General features: G+C 46.9%; 2 protein-coding genes across 6 annotated transcripts; both read right to left on the reverse strand.

The window, feature by feature from the left end:
- Nucleotides 1-373: 373 nt before the first annotated feature.
- On the reverse strand, nt 374-9,160 carry ZPR1 (ZPR1 zinc finger). 2 transcript variants are annotated; one of them, XM_010953508.3, is made up of 14 exons: nt 8,930-9,159; nt 8,557-8,718; nt 8,043-8,133; nt 7,593-7,663; nt 6,845-6,931; nt 6,568-6,690; nt 6,159-6,206; nt 5,909-5,975; nt 5,434-5,504; nt 4,696-4,785; nt 4,126-4,236; nt 3,389-3,475; nt 1,685-1,750; nt 374-984 (listed from the first exon to the last, which is right to left on the reverse strand). In XM_010953508.3, exons 1-14 carry the CDS (start codon nt 9,095-9,097, stop codon nt 850-852), a joined length of 1,377 nt encoding a protein of 458 aa, XP_010951810.1. In that variant the 5' UTR covers nt 9,098-9,159; the 3' UTR covers nt 374-849. The 2 variants fall into 2 exon arrangements, with proteins under 2 accessions (XP_010951810.1, XP_045371601.1); XM_045515645.2 differs by lacking the exons at nt 5,434-5,504; nt 5,909-5,975 and having other exon boundaries at nt 8,930-9,160.
- A 1,830-nt stretch (nt 9,161-10,990) lies between these two features.
- Nucleotides 10,991-13,577, reverse strand: APOA5 (apolipoprotein A5). 4 transcript variants are annotated; one of them, XM_045515650.2, is made up of 4 exons: nt 13,488-13,577; nt 12,923-12,979; nt 12,698-12,809; nt 10,991-12,135 (listed from the first exon to the last, which is right to left on the reverse strand). In XM_045515650.2, exons 2-4 carry the CDS (start codon nt 12,969-12,971, stop codon nt 11,184-11,186), a joined length of 1,113 nt encoding a protein of 370 aa, XP_045371606.2. In that variant the 5' UTR covers nt 12,972-12,979; nt 13,488-13,577; the 3' UTR covers nt 10,991-11,183. The 4 variants fall into 4 exon arrangements, with proteins under 4 accessions (XP_045371606.2, XP_010951811.2, XP_045371602.2 ...); XM_010953509.3 differs by having other exon boundaries at nt 12,923-13,003; nt 13,488-13,558; XM_045515646.2 differs by lacking the exon at nt 13,488-13,577 and adding an exon at nt 13,306-13,444 and having other exon boundaries at nt 12,923-13,003.
- Nucleotides 13,578-20,948: the final 7,371 nt, after the last annotated feature.

The raw sequence follows: 20,948 nt of genomic DNA on the forward strand, positions 1-20,948 counted from the left end.
GTGGCACAGTCTAAGTTTTGCCCCTTCTTGGCAGTTCCATCTAATAAAAGCAAATGCCCCCATCTTCCCTGGCACTACCCAGACTCCTTCCCTGCTGAACATTCCTCCGTAACATGGTGATTAATCTGACACTGTTTTACTTGTGGGTTTATTGTCAACCTCCCACCCACTCTGCTTGCCAATTTCCCCCACTACACTTGAAACCGCATGAAAGCAGAGCTTTATTTTGTTCAGTTCTATGATGTGCCTGGCACATCATAGAACATCTATTAAAGGAATGAATGAAATGCCAGCTCACTCTGGAGAAAATTTTCTTCAGGAGGTTGTACTCTACCAGCAGACCAAACAAGGACAGAATGAATTCAGAGGCCAGTGCTGTTTGAAAGCCACCATTTTAATGAGAACTTCTTCACCTGAGCTAGACTCCTTCCCCTCAGAAGACTCTCTCCTGTTGAAAGCCAGTGTTTATATACCCAAACCAACTCCCAAATTTCATTTGTAGCTGTCTTCTACCTTCTCAACTTCAGAGTGCCAACCCTAGGTGAGAAAGTGTTGTGTGGAGGGAGGGTAAAGACTTAATCAGAAAAAAAGTGTCAATGACATGCCTGATGGCTCATTTCCAGGTTTCTTTCAGGCCAACTCAAAACCTCCAACCCAAGATCAAGTAACCCAAGAGGCTTGCACTTCCATCACAAAAGCTGTTCAGAAAGTGTGCCCAGATCTCCGACTCAGACCAGGTGTCCTCCCTACACAGGCAAGGCCTGGTGAAAGGGACACTCCAGCCTTTTCCACTGCAGTAATAACCCTGTGGTTGAGCAGCACTGGGGGCTGGCCGGGAACCGCCCACTGCTACCGTGGAGAAGCCAGGCCTGTCTCATAGCCTTCCGTCTTCATGTCGTTCAGCCCGAGCTCCTCGTTTTGGTCAAATGTGCGCTTGTAATGCTCCACCTTCATCTCAGGATCGTCCTCAGGTGCGTACACATTCTGCAAGGCCAGACTGTCAGTGCCTGTGCCATCCTGAGATCCTCTCTCCCCCGGCAGCTTCCAATTCCCACTTCCCCAAAAACTTCATGAGTTTTTTATTTCTAAGGGCTTCCAATACCTCATGGCTAGGCTCAACTCACGGGCAGCAACAGAGCCCACATGGGCTCAGAGTAGGACTGTCCAGTCCCAGGCGGAATGAGGGAACAGTTTGCCTAAAAAACTTCCTATCTAAAGAGAGCAGCATAGTCTAAATTGTGGAGAGACCTTAGAACAGTTGTGCCTGGCCCATAATAACTGCTCAATAAATGTTGAAGTTACTATCAATCACCAGAATATCTCACTAGTCACAGCTTATAGCCTTTCAGTTTCCCTATCTTGGCCTCTGGAAAAGGCACCATTCCTCCTTGCTCCACAATCAGATTTGCAAGATGAAAACTCCATTGCTGGGTTCAGAGCTGGGGACACCGGCTAGACTAGAGGAAGAAGGAACCTGGGGGTGTCCTTTTTCCCCTCTTGACATATAATCACAATCCATCCCACCTTCCCGCTTCCTCGCTTATGTTCCGATTTCTGCTAAGAGGTTCCCTGACAAAAAATAGTTCATTCAGAATTAAGTCTCTCTGTTTCTGGGAAAATGATACATATTTTAGGAATGTCAGAAAGTATCTCTCTATGAAATACCAGGGAAGGTCTACTGTACCTGCAAGTAGCTGTTTCCTGCTGGATCATCCATAACAAAGTGGGCCTTCATGTCACCGTCCAGGATCTGAGGGAGAGAGGGCACAGCACGAGCACGTAAATCTCACAGGCTCCTGGCAGGAAGGGACCATGTCTGCCAGACAAGAACCAACCCAGTGTACACTGCAGAATCCCCCAGAAGTTCTAAGAACTTGTGAAATGAGGTACGTCTAGAAATGGAGTGAGAGGTTCTAAAATAAGGACTGTCTGAAAGCTACCTGAGAAGCACTCCGGCATCCCTAATCTCTCTCCCACGCCAAAAAAACCAACAACCACCCTTCCCCAATCCCAACAGGAGACTGATGACTCTGTGGAGAAGTAACCACAGCACGCCATGGACTGGGGGACACTGACCCAGTTGAGGGCAGAGGGGAAAAAAATCAAGAACAGGAGACTGACTGTACCCTTAATGGAAACAGACATACCCACACTGCAGCCCTCTTCCCATGCTGTGCTCTCAGAACATTGCCAGCCAAGCCCGCACTCTCAGGCCAGGAAATGGAACACCCAGTGATGGGAATCTGAGCAGCCCAAGAGGACACACCTAACCACTCTGGTATTAGTTACCTCAGTGACGTGGCTAAGCTAAATCCCCCTCCAATGAGTCCAATGTCAACAAGACTCAGCCCAATCAGGTGTTTTAGTCATTTACTTTTAAAAGACAATCAATGATTACCAGACATCTGAACAAAGCCTCTAACACTGAACGACAGATATCAAAAAAAAAAAAAAAAACTTAAGATGAAATGGAAACTATGCAAGGAAAATAAAATGTCAAAAATAAAAAACCCAACATTAAAATATTCTCAAGAATAAAAACTCTACATCCTTTAAACAAAAGGATGCTATTTAAAAAAAAAAAAAAAAAAGGACAGGAAGTATTGAAAGACCAAAAAAGGTCTTGGAAAATAAAAATATGTCAGTGGAAATGAAAAACTCAATTGAAAGTTCGGAAAATTAATCTCCAAGAGTAGAGCAAATACAAAGAAACTGAAAACAGGACAGAAAAATAAGTAAATTACAAAAGACCAGACAACTCTACCCAACAACCAAAACAGGGGTTTCAGAAAGAGAGAAGAGAGGGAGAGCAATAAAATCATTTTTAAGAGCTCCCTAGAACTGAGCCATATTCCAGATTCAAAGGACCCCTCAAGTGCTTAGCACGATGGTTGAAAGTTGACCCACACCAAAGCACATCCTGAAATTTCACATCACAGGGGACAAAAAGGCATCAAAAGACTAGGTCACAAACAAAAGATCAGGAATCAGAATGCCTTCAAACTTCTTAATAGCCAAACTCGAAACTGGGAGACATTAGTGGGAGACTGAAAGACTTCAGGAATTCTGATAAAAACTCATTTCTATGCTAGAATTCTATCTATTCCCAGCCATTAGTCAATCAAGTATGAGACTGAAATAATTTTCAGACATGTAAAGTCCCAGAAATCTTACTTCCCACGCACTTTCTCAAGGAGGTACTGGTGAAGATGCTCCAACAAAATAAAGGAGAAAAAAACCAAGAAAGGAAACAGCATGGGACAGCGAAACTAGGAGAATCCCCAGCATTCTGGTTAGATGTTAAAACGTGGCAGGAAAGGGTATGCAGCCTGTTGCTCCCTGGAGCCCCAGACCACAAGCACAGACCAGGTGGTCTGAGTCCTCTCACCTGGTCCAACTTCTGACTAAACTCCTGCAGTTTCTCCGTCTGGCCAGGATTGGAACTGTCACCCAGTGTGAAAGGGTTCTTGGTCACCTGCAATAAATGACATCCAAACTGCTAGAATGCTGGCTCTTTGCTTGTTACGCTTAACCATAAAGCTGGCGGGAGGGGCCCAGCAGGGAAGCTTGGTCTCCATGCAGGCCACACCACCTTTCCAACCTGGACAGCCACTCCTAAGACTGTGTGGCTGTATCTGCCAAAATGGCAACATGAAACAAAACTATAGCAACATTCTTAAATAGGAACTATGGTCCTCATTTGAAGAAATGCAAGGTAAAGTACAACTTACAAAGACAAAATGCCTGGCAACTGAGAATCAATTAAGTGAAATGATTCACTAAGAGGCAAAACACATGGATTAAGTCAATGCACACAGATACATGTACATCCAGGAGTTTTAGGTGCTGGAAGGACCCTCATGCTCCCATTTTACAGCGACATAAATGACTTACGCAAAATCACAAAATATCTCCATCGGCCAAGATTTAGGCCTGAGAATTTCCATTCTGAATTTACCATAAACTTATCATCACAATCCAAAATAACATTTAAGTTTCTCAAATCAGCTTTAAAGCAAAGAAACTCCAGTTATCAGCCCCCAAAACTAGAAATTTGGGGTCTTCTAGCCCCTTCCCCACAGCCACCCCACAGAAGCTGCCATCAACTATACTCAGGGGACTCACCAGTTCCCGAATGTCTTTCAGCATCCCCTCCAGTGTGGTGAACTTGCCCCCGAGGACAGCCATTCCCAGTTCAAATTCCAGCTCTGGGATTTCCACACTACATGTCTCAGACTGTGAGATGAGAGATCAAGTTAGGCTTTAAATCAGGAGCCACTAGAGAAAGCTAACCAGAGTCCTGTTGCCAAATTAATACCACCAAGGACAGCTTGGGGACAAAGTCAGCTGTCCCAGTTTTCTCTGAGTCTCTAGTTAAAGCCAGACTCACTCCTGGAACCAGCCTAAAAGGGGGCATTCTGAGTCATGGCTTCAAGCTGGCAAGCATCCTGTCATTAGAGGCCAGAAACAAGGGCTCTTACAGACAGGAGGCAAAAGGCTGCCAAGTCATCAGAAAGAGCCTTTCTTTCTGGGTCACCTTCTGAATCTGCACTTCCAACCATAGATAAACTATGCTCAGGGATCCTCAAACCCAAGTAAGGAGATACCCCATGACCCCAGGACATAATCAAAGAAAGACAATTTCCCCTCAGCAGGGACAGCCACATGCGGAGAATTTCCCAAGCAGGCTGTTACCTTGAGCAGGTCTCTGGTCATATCTGAGGGATCTGTGATGTGGAAGGTGATCTTGGTGCCCAAGGGCTCCACAGCCCCTCCAGATTTCACCTGCATAGACAGCAGTGTCAGGAGCAGCAGCAGAGGAGACCCCGATCCTCACCTGGTGCGGGGAGACCTCGGGGGTAGGCCTGGACCTCCAATCAGGCCCTCTAACAGCTACCATGGACAGTGCCTTTTAAACCCATAGTTGCAGCAGTCACCCAAACCAAACACAGAACACTCAGCCCAGGAAGCTGCCAAAACTTACCCCAAATTGCCAAGAAACTGAATTCACCTTTTAAAAAAAAATGACTCTTGGGGTTGAAAGGGACTTCCAACTACAACTAATGTGTAGATCCCCTTTATAATTTTCTAGTTTAAGAATTTAAACAGTTTATGCTTGAATATACCCTGGGAAAGGGAATGTACAATCCTCCAGGGTGGCCCATTCTACTTTCAGACAGATCTAGAAAGTTCCTTATTACTAAGTCAAAATCTGCCTCCCTGCAATTCCACTCCTCTGAGGGGTAGGTCAAAAGTGGGTCTCTCTTCCACATAACCAACTTTAAATACGTCTTCAATAAGCTATGCTGTCTCTAACTTTTCCTCTGTAATTCCTAGTCCCTTCAAGAGCTCCTCACCCTAAGCAGCTTTAGAATGGATGAAAGTTAGGCGTTACCCTCAAGCTAGCCTTCCCCAGCGATGACGCCCACCCACCTCATTGGTCCGATGGCCGCAGTTCTCGCAGTTGGTGGCCATGATGATAACCTCCTTAAAGTGGGGGATTTCTGGCAGGGGGAATTAAGGAAATCTGCTTCCAGGATAGCAAGACCACCCTCTGGGGAAGAACAAACCCAAACACATAGTTGCTGGTCCCAGGATGCAGGAAACAGATCACAAGAAGCAGCCTAACACAGACTGCCCCCCAGAAGAGGGCAAGGTCACACCCCACGGTGATCCCTGTTCACCAGTGTTTGACAACATGGCTCAGCTCACACACAGGAGCCTAGAGACCATGGCCTGACGCTCTTTGACCCCAAAAGCCAAGGTGCACAGTCTCATCAAAGGCAACATCCTCCTCATCACTCGGAATAAAGCATGTGCTTTCCTTGAAGGGAGTACTCTACAGCCTGAACATAATCTTCATGCCTGAGTCAGATGAAGGGCAACCCAACTGCCTGACGAAAGATACGAACTAGCTTCATGTTGGTCTGGGCCGGAGCATTGCACTCCGGGCAGTTTGTGTTGAACTGGAGCACCTGCAACACAACGTGGGGATGCAGGGTGAGCCCTCCCAGGCGGCTGAACCCTGCTCAGGCTAAAGACACTCAGCTGGTATGCTGGTGGCCGCCCGTGTTGGTGGTGAGGAAGAGAGACACTGAATAGCACCAGTCTCAGCCCACAACTCTGCTCCTTCCTCCACTGTAGCCAATGGGACTCACTTCGTTTCTGAGATCTTCCTCTTCTGGCTTCTCTTCTGGTGCCTCTGCCTAAAGTAGCAGAGATGCAAATCAGACGTCACATAGATCTCAGCCTCCCCAACACCCCGCCCTAGAGGGAAAGAAAATGCTCTGGATGCTTATGTCAGTTGCCACCTCATGGGTTTAACAGAGAAATCAGAAAGCAAAGCCCCAGTCAAGGGAAGAACAGAGCTTAAGACAGAATCACAGCCCCTGCTGTTCTGTGTTGTAAAGTTTATCCTAAGTCCTTCCATGAGCTGGATGAGAGGCACTCATGTGCTGAGACAGGATGCACAGGACGGCAGCAGCAAAATAAGTTCCCACTGACTCCAAGCAATCCAGAGTGCAAGATAACTCCAGAGCATTCTTCTGGCTTCTTCAGTGCACTTACCTGGAGCCCCAGGATCTCTTCCTGCTGTTGAGTCCGGTTATAGTGTGTGATCACCAGGGCATCATCTTTCCGGGGAGCGTGTGGGTTTTCCACAAAGCTGTTCCCTGAGGGATCATCAATGATCTAACAGATGGGTAAAGAGAGCAGTTACAAGAAATCACATGCAATCCTCCACCTGCCATCAGACTACTCAGGCACCATAGTAGAAAAATCTCAGACAGTCTTAATGGTCTCTCCTCCCCTAAATCTAGGGCACCTAGAGTCCCTCAGTACTCACCAGGGTGAAAGGAGAGGCCACCTGCTTTAGCTCTTTCAGTTTGACAATGAACTCATCAATACTTTCAGCCATGGCTTCTTCGTTTGCCTGACATGAACAGAGAGTAATAGCATCGACCCTGGTAACAGACCTTGTGTCCCCACTCCGTCATGCCCACATCACTTCCAACAGGAAGTCACCGTCCATCTTAGTTTGAGTGGAAACAGAGACTCAGGCTTCACACTAAGAAGTAGCAAGTGAGCTAGAAGTTTACGGGGGGGTGCCAGACGAGCCTTATTTTCTCACTCATTCAACCACTTAGCCCAGGCCTTCATGCCAGGTTACAGACAACAGTATATAAATCAGAGTCCTCTTATGGGGCTCCACAGCCAGTTAAGAAGACAGATGACTAAATGTGCAATTATATTATTTCATACATATGTATGAAATATCCTAATATATATAAGATACAATGGAACACTCAGGAAGTACAGATAAACCCAAGGGTATTAGGAAAGGCTCTTCAGAGGTAATATTACAGTATCTGTCTGAGAAGAGGCCTCAGAATACACTGGGGGAAGGGCAATGGAAAGGACGGCGGTACAACACAAGCAACATCCAGGCAGCCACAGCACCACAGCATGCTTCCCCCCAAGTTCTCCAACATTCAATCAGAGACAGTTCAGCTACACAGGAAGCTCAACAAGTATATACAACTATATACTATAATTATTCCCTGAGCTGCTGCAATCAGAAAACCCTAGCTCACCCTTCGTGTGGGCTGATCCTGCTCCAGGCCAGAGATAGCACGGCTGATCAATCCTTCAACAGTGGTCAGAGCTGGTCAACAAGAACAAAAGATAGGTAAGTCTGGCTCTCCTATCAAGTGCCTGTAAGAGCCTGGGCATTTCACTTGAACTCTCTGGGCCTTAATGTCATATGTAAAATAGGGAGGCAGGGAACAAGGTTCCATTCACATCTAATGAGAGTGATGTTAAAGTTCTGTAATAAGCACATCACTGTCTTAGTATGGCTATCTACCATCTCAAGCTGTTTTTATCTAAGCTTTCCACTTATGTGAAACCAATGAAGATCACAATGATTACATGGCCAAACCCATACACAAGCCACTACACCTGGTACCAGGGATTTTGCAAGAAAGCAAGATTTCGGCTAGGCATGAACATGAACAGACTAATTATTCTGATCTTAATGTTACCTCCTTTCTGGCTGAAGGCAGGAATTTCAAAATCCAGCTCTGGGATCCTAGTGGTGGCAGAGTCAGTCTTCACTACTTCTCTGTTCATGTCCTGAGCAAAAAGAAAAACTCTCAGTCCAGAGAGGTCAACAGTACAGGTTCTCTGCAGGAAATAGCACACTGTCCCCCTCCATCAGAGCCCCCGGCCCACTGTTTCTTCCTCTCTCCACTCCAGGGAGTCTAGACTACTCATGTAGGAGAGTACCTTGATGGAACCAGCTGCCCAAATGGTGAGAGTACCACTCATAGCAACCACTGCTCTCTTGATTCCATCTGACAAAGTTTACAAAGCACTTTCACAAGTCTCATCTCACCTGAGCAGATGACAGCACCGATGCCATTTTTCAAAGGCGGAAACTGAGGCTTGGACACATAAGGAAACTTGCTCAAGGTCGGACGGCCTGAACCAGAGCTCTGACTCCAGTCCCCGGGCTTTCTCTAAGACACTAGGGTAACTGCTGTGGTTTCCTCTTACCTCCTGGGCCCTGACGGTCAAAGTGTAGCGCACTCCCTGGTCCTGGATCCTGCCGGCCGACTGGATCTCCGTGTTGTTCCAGCCACAGTGCTCGCAGGAAAAGGAGCTCACGATTATTTCTCTGAAGAAGGGGATCTTAGTGAGGAGGAGGCGCGTGATGCCCTGGGAAAGCAGAAAACAGCTAAGGAAAGAGCCAGTGAAACCCCTATCCCCCTGTCTACCGGCCCCCGGGCCTACCTCGCCTTCGGGTCCCCAGCTGGGCCCACCTGACCGGATCGCCGACTCTCCCCGCCACAACCCACCCCTAGACCCCAATCCCTCAACCCCGTCTCAGCCCAACCCTCCAGGTGTCCATGGCCGCGCCCCGCCTCACGTTGCGGTAACAGTTCATGCACAGCGACTCAATCTCGGTGGGCTGCTGCTCCTCGTCCTCGGCGCTGAAAGGTCGGAACAAGTGCCCCGGCCCCGGAGCCCGGGCCGCTGCGGGCGAGGGGGCAGCAACCCCCGGGGGCCCGGGCTCCACAGCCCCGCTGGCCGACATCCCCACCACGCGCAACTCAGGCGCCGACTTCCGGCTTTTGCTGCCTTTGTGGCCCCTCCCCTTCCTCCGGCACTTCCGCCAGCTGCAGCCCCGCCCTTTCTTAAAGAGGCCGTGGATTCTGGGCCCTCAGGGAAACGTACCTGACGCGGTTTCCCAGTTGCCGGGATTATTTGATCCTGATTTCCATAGCCAGCTGGATCCAAGAGTTGCCTCCACCTCAATTCAGGCGTCACCGCTCCAGGACGTCCTCTCAAACCCAGGACAGTTTTTTGCTCCTTGCAGTAACTCCGTCGCACTAGATTCTAACTATTGGTCCGCAAGTCTGACTGCAGGAGCCTTGACCACAAGGGATCTGACTGTCCTTCGGTATCCCCGAGGAGGTGCGCTCTGACCCGGGATGGCTTGGATCCACTGTTGGGCCAGACGCTGCTTTGGCTCTAGATCCGCCTCCCTTAGTCCCTCCATCAGTCTCTCCCTTCCTGTTCTTCTCACTCCCTATTTCTATCCTCATAAACACCTGCCCAAATTCCAGCCTCAAATACACGGCCCTCATTTTCACTCCCACCCCCTCATCCCCACCACATCCGACTCCAGCTGAATCACTCCTCCTGGTTTCCTAACTAACGACAACAAAAACACCTCTTTGGGGGGGGTAAACTTTCCTTTCCAGCACCTCCTCTCCCTGGGCACCGCTCTCCCAGTTCTGTTGCTAAATCTAGGGTGTCAGGGAAGAAGTCCAGTTTTTAGGTATGATGAGGCCAGATTCATGTGGGGTGCGTGCTATGCAGGAGTGAGGCAGTGCTGAGAACCCTGTGCACCGCGGGCTAAGCTGGGAGGAAAGAGTGCCGCACAGGACAGTCCAAGGGTACTGGCCTGGGTGTGTTTACCCTTTCCTTTTTCCTCCTCCCTCTACCTCACCCGCCCCCAATTTCAGAGTTCCCAGGGATCTATAAGGAGCTTGGTTGCCCTCAAGTGAATCTGTACATGGGGAATGGGGAGTTAAGAGTTTGGGGGTCCCAAGAAGGTCAGTCATGAAAAGGTGCATTCAAAATCTGATACGTTGGTGACAAAGGAGACAGGCTACCTCAGGCCCCTGCACCTCATGCACACAGTCCTGAGGTAAGCAGGTGGGTGAACAATGCATGTGCAGAGAAAGGGTCTTTAGCCTCTAACCTGGGACACCCCAGGCATGACAGGCAGCTGTCAGCCCAGCCAGAGCAAAAGCCCTCTGACAGACCTGGGCCGGGAGGGGGTCAATGTGAAGGAACAACGAGGGTTTGGAGGGGATGGTGGATGTGCTTTAGGGATAGCGGTAAGGCCACTGCTTTCAGAGATGGTCCACATGAGAGTCGCACCAGGCAAATAAGCTTCCATCATAAGCATCTATTTCATTTGTGTCAGAAGTCTAGACTTCAGCCTAGGAATCAGCAGGGAGGGGCCAGAGATGGGGAGGGCACAAGGTTGGCTCTGCAGAGGGTTTAAGAAGCCTCGAGTTTGGAGAGTTCAGTCAGCTGTTTAGATGTAGAGCTAGGTGAGGAAATCCGGGCTCTACTCCCTCCCACGGTAACCCACACCATTTGTCCCCACCAGCAGGGACATATACACACACACTCCTCATACTTTCTTCCTTTCTCCCTTCGCTTCCTCCAACAGAGGCTGTCATGGCAGCCCCAGGGAGAAACAAGCTCCTCTCTGCGTACCAGCAGTAGCAGTGGCCACCAGGTGGCCAGAAGTGATTGAAGCCAGGCCAGAGGACGAAAAGGCACAGGTTTCCAGCACCATGGTAACAGGCTTATACATAATTATTCACACACTGAGTGCCTCCTCCCTCCCCACTCCCGCCATCCTAGAATGAAGCAACTCAGGATTCCCAAATGAGGAAGGGGAGCCGGGTTTACAAAGCCTGGTGAATGTATTGCATCTGGATGGGGAATTGCAGGAAGCAGGATATGCCAAGGATGACAGCCCCTTCCGTGGCCTCAGCTATCCTGTGCAGGGCCCTCCACCCTCTGCCCAACAGGCCACTGTCCAGGACTGAGCCATGCTGGCTCCCCAGATAAGGATCTGGGATTTGGGAAGGAAACCCTCAGGGCTCCCCCTGATGGCCAAGACCATGGTCATGAAGGCTGTAGTTGATGTCTTCCCACAGGTCGTCCAGACGAGCCTGCAGCTCACTCCGGGCCTTGTCTGGGTCCGCTTGGAGGAACTCTGGGGCGAAGGCGCTGTGACCTGGCGAGGGCGGCGCCAGCTGCTGCTGGACCTGCTCGGTCTCCTGGTCAATGGCACGGGTGAAGGCGGCGATCTGCAGGTAGGTGTCCTGGCGGAAAGCCTGGAGTCGCTGGCGCACCTCCTGGGACAGCACCTGGGGGTCGGGTTGGGCCTCTTCCTCAGCACCATCCGCACCGGCACCGACAAAGGCGCTGAGCTCTTCGCGCAGCTGGTCCAGGTTCTGCTGGATGCGTGCGTGCAGGGCCTTGGCCTTGCGCGTGAGCTTGCTCGAGAGCACCTGCACGCAGCGGCTGAGGCGTGCGGGGCTGGCGGCGGCGTGCGGCGCCACGCTGCGGTGCAGCTCCTGCACGTGGCGCCCGATGCCTGTCACCAGGCGCTCGGCGTACGGGTGGAAGAGCGCCTTGACGCGGCTGGTGTGGTGCGCCACGCGGTTCTGCACCTCCTGCAGCAGGCCCCGCGCCTCGTCCACGCCCCTCAGCAGGTGGGCCTTGGTGTCCTCCCCGACAGCGTGCAACTGCTCCTGCAGCTCCTGCACGCGCAAGGCCACCTGCTCCATCAGCTCCGAGGTGTAGGGCTGCAGCTGCCGCCGCAACCCTTCCAGGTTCCAGCCCACTCGCTTGTGCACCTCCGCCATGTAGGGCTCCAGGCGCTCCCTCACCTCCTCCAGCTCCTTCTGCAGCAGCTGCCGCATGTCCACCGGGTCTTGTGGGAGCCCAGGAGGCTCCCTCCCCGGCCCATTCAGAGGGCCCAGTTTTTCCAGGAACTTGTCCATATCGCTGAGGTTTTGCTCAAGGCTGCCTTTCAGGCTCCTGGGGAAGGGGACAATCAGGCCATCAGACTGCTAGACGCCTCATCTCTTTTGCCGCAAAGATATTGCTCACTGATCCTCTGGGGAAACGGAGGATGCAGGGCCGTGGCTCCAGAGCCAGGGTTCTAGTTCTAACCCCAGCCAACCGCAACTCCTCCCACAGGAAGTACAAACACAAGGCACATGTGTATTCAGACCAGCACTGCCCAGGGAAGCCCAGATGCACCTGAACAATCCTTTCATTCTGGAGAAAGCAATGGATGGGTGGGGGTAGGGGGGCGGGGAGGGGGGGGGTGTTGGGATGGGGGAGGGGTGGTCCTCTCCACTGCTCCCAGGTCCCACAGCTCATTGGGCAAAGAGGCACCAGCCTTAGAGAAGTCAAGAAGGAGGCTGCTGCCAGCAGAGGGTGCTGAACAACCCAGGACTGCCGGGGTAATGGGCAGAACTAGCGCCGCTCTTTTCTCTTCCCAGAGAGGACCATGAGGGAATCCGGCAGTGCATCACCCCACCCCCCAAGGTGTCTCCTCCCTTCGCGCGCACACACCCTTTCCCTGGCCACTCACGTGGGCTCCCAGGCCAGCTTCTGCTGCTGGATCTGCTCCACCCTGCTTTTGTCCCCGCTGCTCTGGCTGAAGTAGTCCCAGAAGCCTTTCTGTGCCTGGGTGGTTGATAGCACTGTGGAGAGGGAAGGGATGAATAGGGACCAGGTTTCCTCCTCCGAGGTGGACGGGCCCCTCAGTCCAGCTTCCGCCCACACCTCCACACTGATGTCAGGGTTGGAGACCCACCTGAGAGGAGGGCCAGAGCCCGGGTCAGAAATGCAGCCACACTTGCCATGATGTACTCTGAGAAGAAAGGTGAATGGAGGCCTGGTGAGGGTGAAGAAGCGAAGAAAGGACGTCTTTCAGGGGACCTGCCCAAAACCTGTTAACCCTTCCCTGCGGTTACTGAGCTGTCAGGGCTCAGGAGGACTGACCTAGGTGAACGTGGCTCAGAGAGAAAGGGTGTCTTCCTCGTGGGGGGGGGGATTGGGAGGGCTCCTTTTTCACTTCAGTTTCATCATATGGAGTGTGGAGCTCAAACTGCTTTGTAAAAATTCCCACCACCACCACCCTCCCCAGACCCCAGGAGCAGCTCCCCCGGCCACTTCTGCCATCACTCCCCTGCTGACCTGTTCCTGCCCCCATTTCACAGCTGAGAAAACTGAGGTATCCCAGGAGGAAGAAGCAACTCTGCCAAAATGCTCCGAGAGGAGATCCTTAGTTCTTAGTTCCCACCCCCAGCTCTCTGCTGAGACCCCTCAATCCCCACCCTTAGGACTCCAACCCGCATCTCTCTACCCCGGCTGCTCACCTACTCAGTTCTGGGCACAGAGAACAGACATTCCGCTTAATAGTCCAGGGTCTAGGCCTCTGGCAACAATTGCTCTGAGTAAACACCACGTGGAGGTTCAAAGAAGGATGACCTCAGCTGCCTCCCAGTGCTTACCTCCTGCCCTTTCCTGGTACCCAAAGGGTTAATGAGTGCCACAGGATCTGGGTGCTGCCCCAGTAGAAAAGTACTTCCTGGAAAGTTTTACAAGGAGTGGGCCTGAACTCCTCACCCAGTTCCCCCCAAACCCCATGACCTTCAACCTTCCTGCAGGCCTGCTGGCTGGCCCACCAATAGAGACCAGCTTGTTTGTCTGCTGAGGGTCCTGCTTTTGCTCAACTGCCCAGAGGCACTGTGCCCCAGCCAGACAGGGACAGTGTCCAGCTGCCAGCCTGAACCTGAGAAGCCCTTGACAGCTCCACTGTGGGCTACTTAGGCAGCCTGGGCAGAGCCAGCATTTATAGGGTTAAAGAGCCACCCACCTTCCACTTTATAAAATAATCCTGGAACAAGCAGGGGAAGTTAGGTGGGGGTGCAGATAAAATAATGAGAGGCATCTGGGCCAGGTCTCTCTGCCCTAGTCCTGCCTATTCACTTCCGGCCTCATCTGCCACTCAAATCCTTGGCATTCCCTGAGCATGCCACATCTTTCAGGACACTGAGCCTCTGTACCTGCTGTTCCCTCTGTTTGAAGTATCCCTTGGTGAACTTATATTTATTTTTTTCAGACTTAGTTTGTGTTAGTTAGGATTAGGCTCAGCTGTAAGTGACAAAAAAAAAAAAACCAGAAAGAGAATAGCTTAAACAAAATGGAATTATATTTCTCTCCCATGTAAACATGGACCAACCAAGGCTTATTCTGTCTTGTTGCACTATCCTCCTCAACAAAAGCCTCATGTCAAAGTTTCAGCTGCTTCAGTTCCAGCCATCAAGTCCACCTCCCAGCCAGCAGGAAGAAGAGCATATTCCCTCTCTTTAAAGACACATCCTGGAAATTGTTCTTACCACTTTACTGACATGTCATTGGTCAGAACCTAATCACACAGCTATACTTAGCTGGAAAGGAGAATGGGAAATGTAGTCTTTATTTTGGATTCCCTAGCTGGGAAAGAGCCATATTACTCAGGAAGAAGAGAAGAATGGATTTGAGAGGACAAGAGTAGGCTCTGCTGCACAGCTCCAGTGTCACTCTGAATGCCCTCTTCTGCCCTCACACTCCTCTGGATACAGACAATTCCATATTAATCATAGAAAATTTTGTATGTTCCTGGAGTAAAGCACTTACTATCCTGCAGTGCAGTGATTTACTGACATCTCTGAGAGCTCTCTGAGTGCAGAGACTTTATCTAATTCATCTCCATGCCCCCCTGTTATGTTTGGCACAGTGGATAATACATAGAAGATTGTGTGACTGAACTCATTCAACTGACTAAGGAACTGAGGTTTTGTCAAATGACTTGTCCATCATTACACAGTAAGAGGTACAGCCAGCATTGGAACCCAGATGTCTCTTTATTGGTAGTTGCGGGCAGATGCATAGGCAGACTTGGGGCTTAAAGCAACTTCTGGGTCACTTTCTCAAGAATCACACGCATTGGTTTTGCAGACTAAGACAAGGAGGTGATCTTCCCGTTGGTAGCCACTTACAGGTGAGCTTCTGAGACTCATTCCTTCAAGTGCAAGCTGAGATGGTCGCTTCTCTAGCCCTTCCAACAGTTTTATAAACCTTGTATTTTCTACATTAAAGCCTTTCACACTTGAAAAACATAGAGTAGCTTCCATTTTTCTGACCGAGCCTAGATTAATACAATAGGTAGATGTAGGACATACTCATGCTTCCCTATTTGCTGAAATCTGAGTTTCAGCTTTTTTAATGTTTGGGTTGATTGGAGGTTTTTGTATATGTATATGTGTTAGGGGTTTGTGCGTGAAACCATTTTAAAAAATTGTAGACAGCATAACATTTCACCCTAACTACTTCAACAGACATCTCCTAAGAATAAGGACACTTTGGCATAAACAGAATACCACTATCACACCTATGAAAATTAACATAATTCTTTAACGCCATCTAATATATACTACATGTTCAAATTTTCCCCATTCTCCAAAAAAAAAAAAATGCCTTTTATAGATATTTTTCTTTCTTTTTTTCTTTTTAAATTCAGGATCCAATGCATTTCACCAAGTTGTTTCTCCTCTGTCCTCTCTTTTCATTGAGAACAGTACTTCCCAACCCTTGACATTGACTTCTTTTGAAGAGTTCAAAGATGTCTTGTAAAATGATCTGGCTTGGACTGTTTGTTTCCTCATCATTAGAATGAGGTTAAACATTTTTGTTCATATCTTTGGTTTTGAAAACAAATCCCCCCAAAAGCTCTTTGAAATATTATTGATGAAGGGACTACTTTAGAGGAGGTGCTATAAACAATGAATAACTAAAATATTAGACCAAAGTAACATGGACGATGGGAAGAGAGAGATCAAACTGAAAGCATTCTGCAGTCTTTGCATTATTCAAGAAGAAGAGGAGAAAGAATATTGATTATCTTTAGACTTTGTTAAATCAAACAGGAAGATTAAAATTTCAAGGATAACCCATTAAAAGAACACTAAGAATGGATAACTTTCAAACTAGCATATGGGGAAAAGAGACTAAAGAACATCAGAAAGGCTTCCAGTGAAGGTTGGGGGATTGATTGCATGCATTAGCTCTGCTGTTTTCTGAAATCCCAATAAAATGGCATTAAAGTGCACTTTTTAAAAAAAAAATGCATAGATCCACAAAGAGAATAGCAGAGGAGACAAAAGACATTTTGGAAGCTGGAAAGCTTCCAGGTGGTTAAACGGTAGTAACTGGACGTACCTGAGAAGATAAATTTTGAAACAACAGTGGGGAAAGCCACGAAATGCCCTAATTTGTACTACTGAACTCCTGAAAGCTCAGACATTAGCAGCAACTAATTCTTCTGGAAGCATGGGTGACAGTGAAGCTGAAAATGTGACAATTGGTTAAGAGTCAGTTTGAGAAGCCAATGTCCTCTCCAGCTTCGCTCAGTGGGGTTACTGTCCTTCTCCTAAGCAGCAGGAAGCCAGAGGTTTATTCTCTGGAGAGAGTAAAACTGGGTCTGTGTCCTGGGGATAACAAGATATTGTTGGGGGCCAGGGTTCTTGTACTCAAAAATAGAGGATTTAAGTAAAACTTTATATATTAAGTGACGTGTCTTCTTCCACACGCCATCCCTCTCATTGGCCAAAATATTGGCCAGTTCGACTTTATCTTCCAGGAAGGAGACTGAAACATTCTCCCTGAGAAAGTAGACTAACCCAAGGGAATAGACCTGAAGAAACTCTTTTGAGGGTTTTATGTGGTCAAAATGGTCTATTGTAAAGTAGCCCATGAACTCAAGACTTCACGTCAGCTTCTTTTTTTCTTCTAATTTACTGTAAAAATGTCCCATTATACAGAAAAGTTGAAAGAATAGTACAATGATCACCCTTACACTTACTATCTAGGTTTCAGTAATTGCTAATATTTTGCAATGTTTGCTTCCTTTCCTCTCTCTATATATGTATCTTATATGTATGCTTAACTGTTTTGAAGTTGCAGATTGCATGCACTTTTCCTCTAAACAACTTCAGCTTGCATATCCTGAAAAATAAGGACACGCTTCTACAAGATCATAATACTCATGTATGACTGGGACATTGTGCTGTACACCGGGAATTGACATGGTGTAACTGATCATACTTCAATTTAAAAAAAAAAAAAAAGCTATCCAAAAAAAAAAAAAAAAGACCACAATACTCTTATCATACCTAGGAAAATTAATAATAATACCATAATATCATTGAGTATTCAGTCCATGCTCAAATTTCCCCATTTGTCCTTTAACAAGCTTTTTATTATTGTTTATTACTTTTTTGAATCAAGATCACAACATTTATTCATTGCCCCTGGTTGTTACTGAAGTACTCTTTAGACTCTACTAAAATGTTCCTACTTTTTTTTTTAATGATGTTAACTTTTTGAAAAGACCAAACCAGTTGTCTTGTAGAATGTCCCATATTCTGAATTTGTCTGATTGTTTCTTTGTAATGTCATTAACTTTGTTCCTCTATCTTCTGTATTTCCCATATATTGGAAGACTTAAGTCTAAACACTCAGCTACATTCATGCTGTGTTTAAAGTATTTCTGGCAAGAGCACTTTAAAGAGGAAGCAAGAACGTCACATTACATCACATCAGGAGAGACACAGTGTCCGGCTGTCCTGCTATTGGTGATCCTAAGTTTCATCACTTGGCAAGGTGGAGACTAGGAGATCTCTTAGTTGTAATGAAATGCTGTTTCTCTTTGTAATTAGCAAGAAATCCCTTAGCACTCTGTGGCACCTTGGCAACTTGATGAGTTCAGCATACATTCAAGATTTTAGCCTGAATTGATTATTTCACTGGAGGAGGTGCAGAATGATGATTTTCTATTTCTGTTTTTCATTCTACGTGTTTTAGCTGATGTTAGTCTGTAAAGAAGAGTTCTCTCTCATCAGTGGGAATGCATTACCGTTCTTCCTGAAGAGGCAGAAAAAGTGCTTATTTCTTTGCCTTGACCAATGTATTCTCCTCAATGGTGGCAAGTTTTTCTTTCAGTTACTATGGACTCACTGAATTGTTTTCTTTTTCGATTTTTTTTATAATAAATTACAGTCATTACATACAATATATTTCTGTTTGGTGCTCAAACTCTTCCTCCTTTGGCCAGTGGGAATCTCCTCAAGCTGCTCCTGTATTCTTTTAACACACCCCATTTATGAATCAGCGTTCTCTAGAGAAATAGAACCAACAGGATATATACAGATATATAAAAAGAGGTTTCTTATGAGGGATTGGCTCACATGATTATGAAGGCTGAGAAGTCCCATGATCTGCCACTTGCAAACTGAGGGACCCAGGAAACCCATCCAAGCGCAAAGGCCTGAGAACCAGGGAAGCCAGCGGTGTGAGTCTCAGCACAAACTCAAAAGCCCATCAACTGGGGTGTGTCCCAGATGGCGTAAGTCCCAGAGTCCAAAGACCCCAGAACCAGGAGCTTCACAGTACAAGTGCAGAAAAAGATGGATGTCCCAGCTCAGGAAGAGAGATCCATTTGCCCTTCCTCTGCCTTTTTGTTTTATCCACTCAAATGATTGGATGATGCCCACCCACACTGGTGAGGGCAACCTTCTTTTCTCACTCCACCAATTAACATGCTAATCTCTCCAGAGACACCCTCACAGACACAGCCAGAAAAGATGTTTACCAGCTATCCTGTATTCCTTAGCCAGTCAAGTTGACACTTTCAGTGCTTCCTTGATTTCTGGTACAACTAGATTTCCTAAGCTCACCTCATTTGTAGTTTGCCCCAGAACTACAGCAGCCGTTTCTCCAAGGTGCTCTGGTCTGTTTTAGTGGAAAATGATATTTACAAACTAGGTTCTGGGGCTTGGTGTGTTCTTTGCTATTGGATTGTCTTTGCTTGTGACCCTTCCAGTTAACTAAAGGTAGGAAATCTAAGGAAAAAAACTCCTGATTTCAGGTAGATATTTCTAATTCAAAGTTTAAATTGCAGAACTTTAATATTTTTACTCCTTTTCTCTTACATATGTATGAGTTTGCTTTAACCTACAATACACACAACAGTTTCTTTTAGTTTATCATTTGTCTTTTGACTTTGCTTATAGTGATTTGATTTTTTGCCCTGCAAAATATTTTTAATTTTATATAGTCAAATTAATCTTTTCATGCAATGCTTTTGAATTTTCAGTCATAATTAGAGTTTCACTACTTCCAAGTTATAAATGTAATTCATCTACTTTTTCTTTTAGTACTTGTAAAATCTTTTCATTTAGACCTCTCATGTATTTGGAGTCCATTCATCTCTCATTTATCTCGGGTGCATTTGGAGTGTATGGTGTGAGGAATGGATCCAATTTTATCTTTTCCCAAATAGCTATCCAATTGTTTCAGTACTATCTCCTCATTATTCTAGATCTTACATTTCTCATTACTAAATTTCTATTTGCTTTGGGGTCTATTTCTGGATTTAGCAGTCAGTTTTATTGGTCTGTCTCTTTTAGCAAGACCACACTGTTTTACTTTAGACCTTTATCCTATCAGCTCCCTAAGGGTTCCCACTTATAAACATCAGCAGATAACCCAGAATCATAGAACATCTCAGGAGAGTCTCTCATATGAAACATTGAGCCAAAATAAAAACCAGTAAACAGCAATGTAGAAAAAAAGAGAGTCTTTGCAGGGAGAAAAAAGAAAAATGCAAAGAGATATAAGAAAACTATTGTAACCATAAAACTAGAATAGGATTTTTTTTTAAATGACAACATGGATGGTCAGGGGAAAAAAAAGATTTTTAATTGGGAATTTAAAAATATAACAGAAATAAAACAAATCAAAACAAACAAACCATAACTCAGTAGATGGGTTACAAGACAAAGAAAGTTGGGAAAGAGGAAAGAAAATTTAGTAGATTAGAGAACCAATCAAGAAGTCTAAGATCCAAACAATAAGAATTTCAGAAAGAGACAGAATATGGGAAATCATTAAAGAAATTATTTAGGAAATTTTCTCTGAATTGGAGGAAATGAGCTTGCAGATTGAAAGGGCTCATCTAGTGCCTAAAACAGTGGTTGAAAACAGACCCACATCCAAGCACTTCATCATGACTTTTTATGACCACAAGGAGAAAGAGAAGATACTTTTAGAGAGAGTGAGGACAACAAAAGAGCACACTCAGAAGCTAAAAGATAATATGAACAGCGTTTCCTAAATTCTAAGAGAAAAATTTCAACTTAGAATGCTGTACCATCCAAATTATCAATTAAGCACAAGGGTAAAATAAACACATGTTCAGACAAGCAAGATCCCCAAAACGGTACTTCTCATGCTCTTTCTCAGAAAGCTAGTGAAGGATGTGCTCCACCAAAATAAGGAAATAAACCAAGAAAGAGGAAGACTGGGATCCAGCGATCCACACAATCTAGCTTAGAAAACCTGACTAGGTCTCCAACCCTTGTAAGCCTTCCCCCATTGTTTCTACTAGTCAATATTTATTATGAAGGTAAGCCCCCACCCAGGAAGCTAGCTGGCCTCAGGCTAGTGTGACTGCAGGCCCCATTGAGAAGAAAGGGACACCTGGAGGCGTTTGTGTTGCAAGGTCCAATGGCCCCTCCTTTTATGGAGAATTTCAGTGCTAGAAAATTAGATTGATTTTACTGAGAAAGGTGGCACTTTGTTCAAATGCATCCATGTTCCAGATTCTTAGGGAGGTCGGTTTCACCTTCTAGGGTGGGCTTGATTTCTGCTCCCTGGCTGGCTTCCCTATGTTCCAGATTTACACGTCTGGGCAAGAACCTGGGGGTAAATTATTGAAACATATAGAAAATCAAGCA

This window comes from Camelus bactrianus, chromosome 33, assembly GCF_048773025.1.
Source record: "Camelus bactrianus isolate YW-2024 breed Bactrian camel chromosome 33, ASM4877302v1, whole genome shotgun sequence".
Taxonomy (NCBI): domain Eukaryota; kingdom Metazoa; phylum Chordata; class Mammalia; order Artiodactyla; family Camelidae; genus Camelus; species Camelus bactrianus.

Bases quoted from the DNA above. Each gene is read 5' to 3' on its own strand.
- APOA5 (XM_045515646.2), bottom strand. The intron at 12,810-12,922 runs GTGGGTCTCCAA...CCCTCTCCACAG, and splicing joins GGCTCTGGCCCTCCTCTCAG to TGCTATCAACCACCCAGGCA. The intron at 12,136-12,697 runs GTGAGTGGCCAG...CCCCTTCCCCAG, and splicing joins AAGCTGGCCTGGGAGCCCAC to GAGCCTGAAAGGCAGCCTTG.
- ZPR1 (XM_010953508.3), bottom strand. From the start codon at position 9,097: ATGTCGGCCAGCGGGGCTGTGGAGCCCGGGCCCCCGGGGGTTGCTGCC. The intron at 8,134-8,556 runs GTAAGAGGAAAC...CTTTTTGCTCAG, and splicing joins TGACCGTCAGGGCCCAGGAG to GACATGAACAGAGAAGTAGT. The intron at 6,691-6,844 runs GTGAGTACTGAG...CCCATCTGTTAG, and splicing joins TGGCCTCTCCTTTCACCCTG to ATCATTGATGATCCCTCAGG.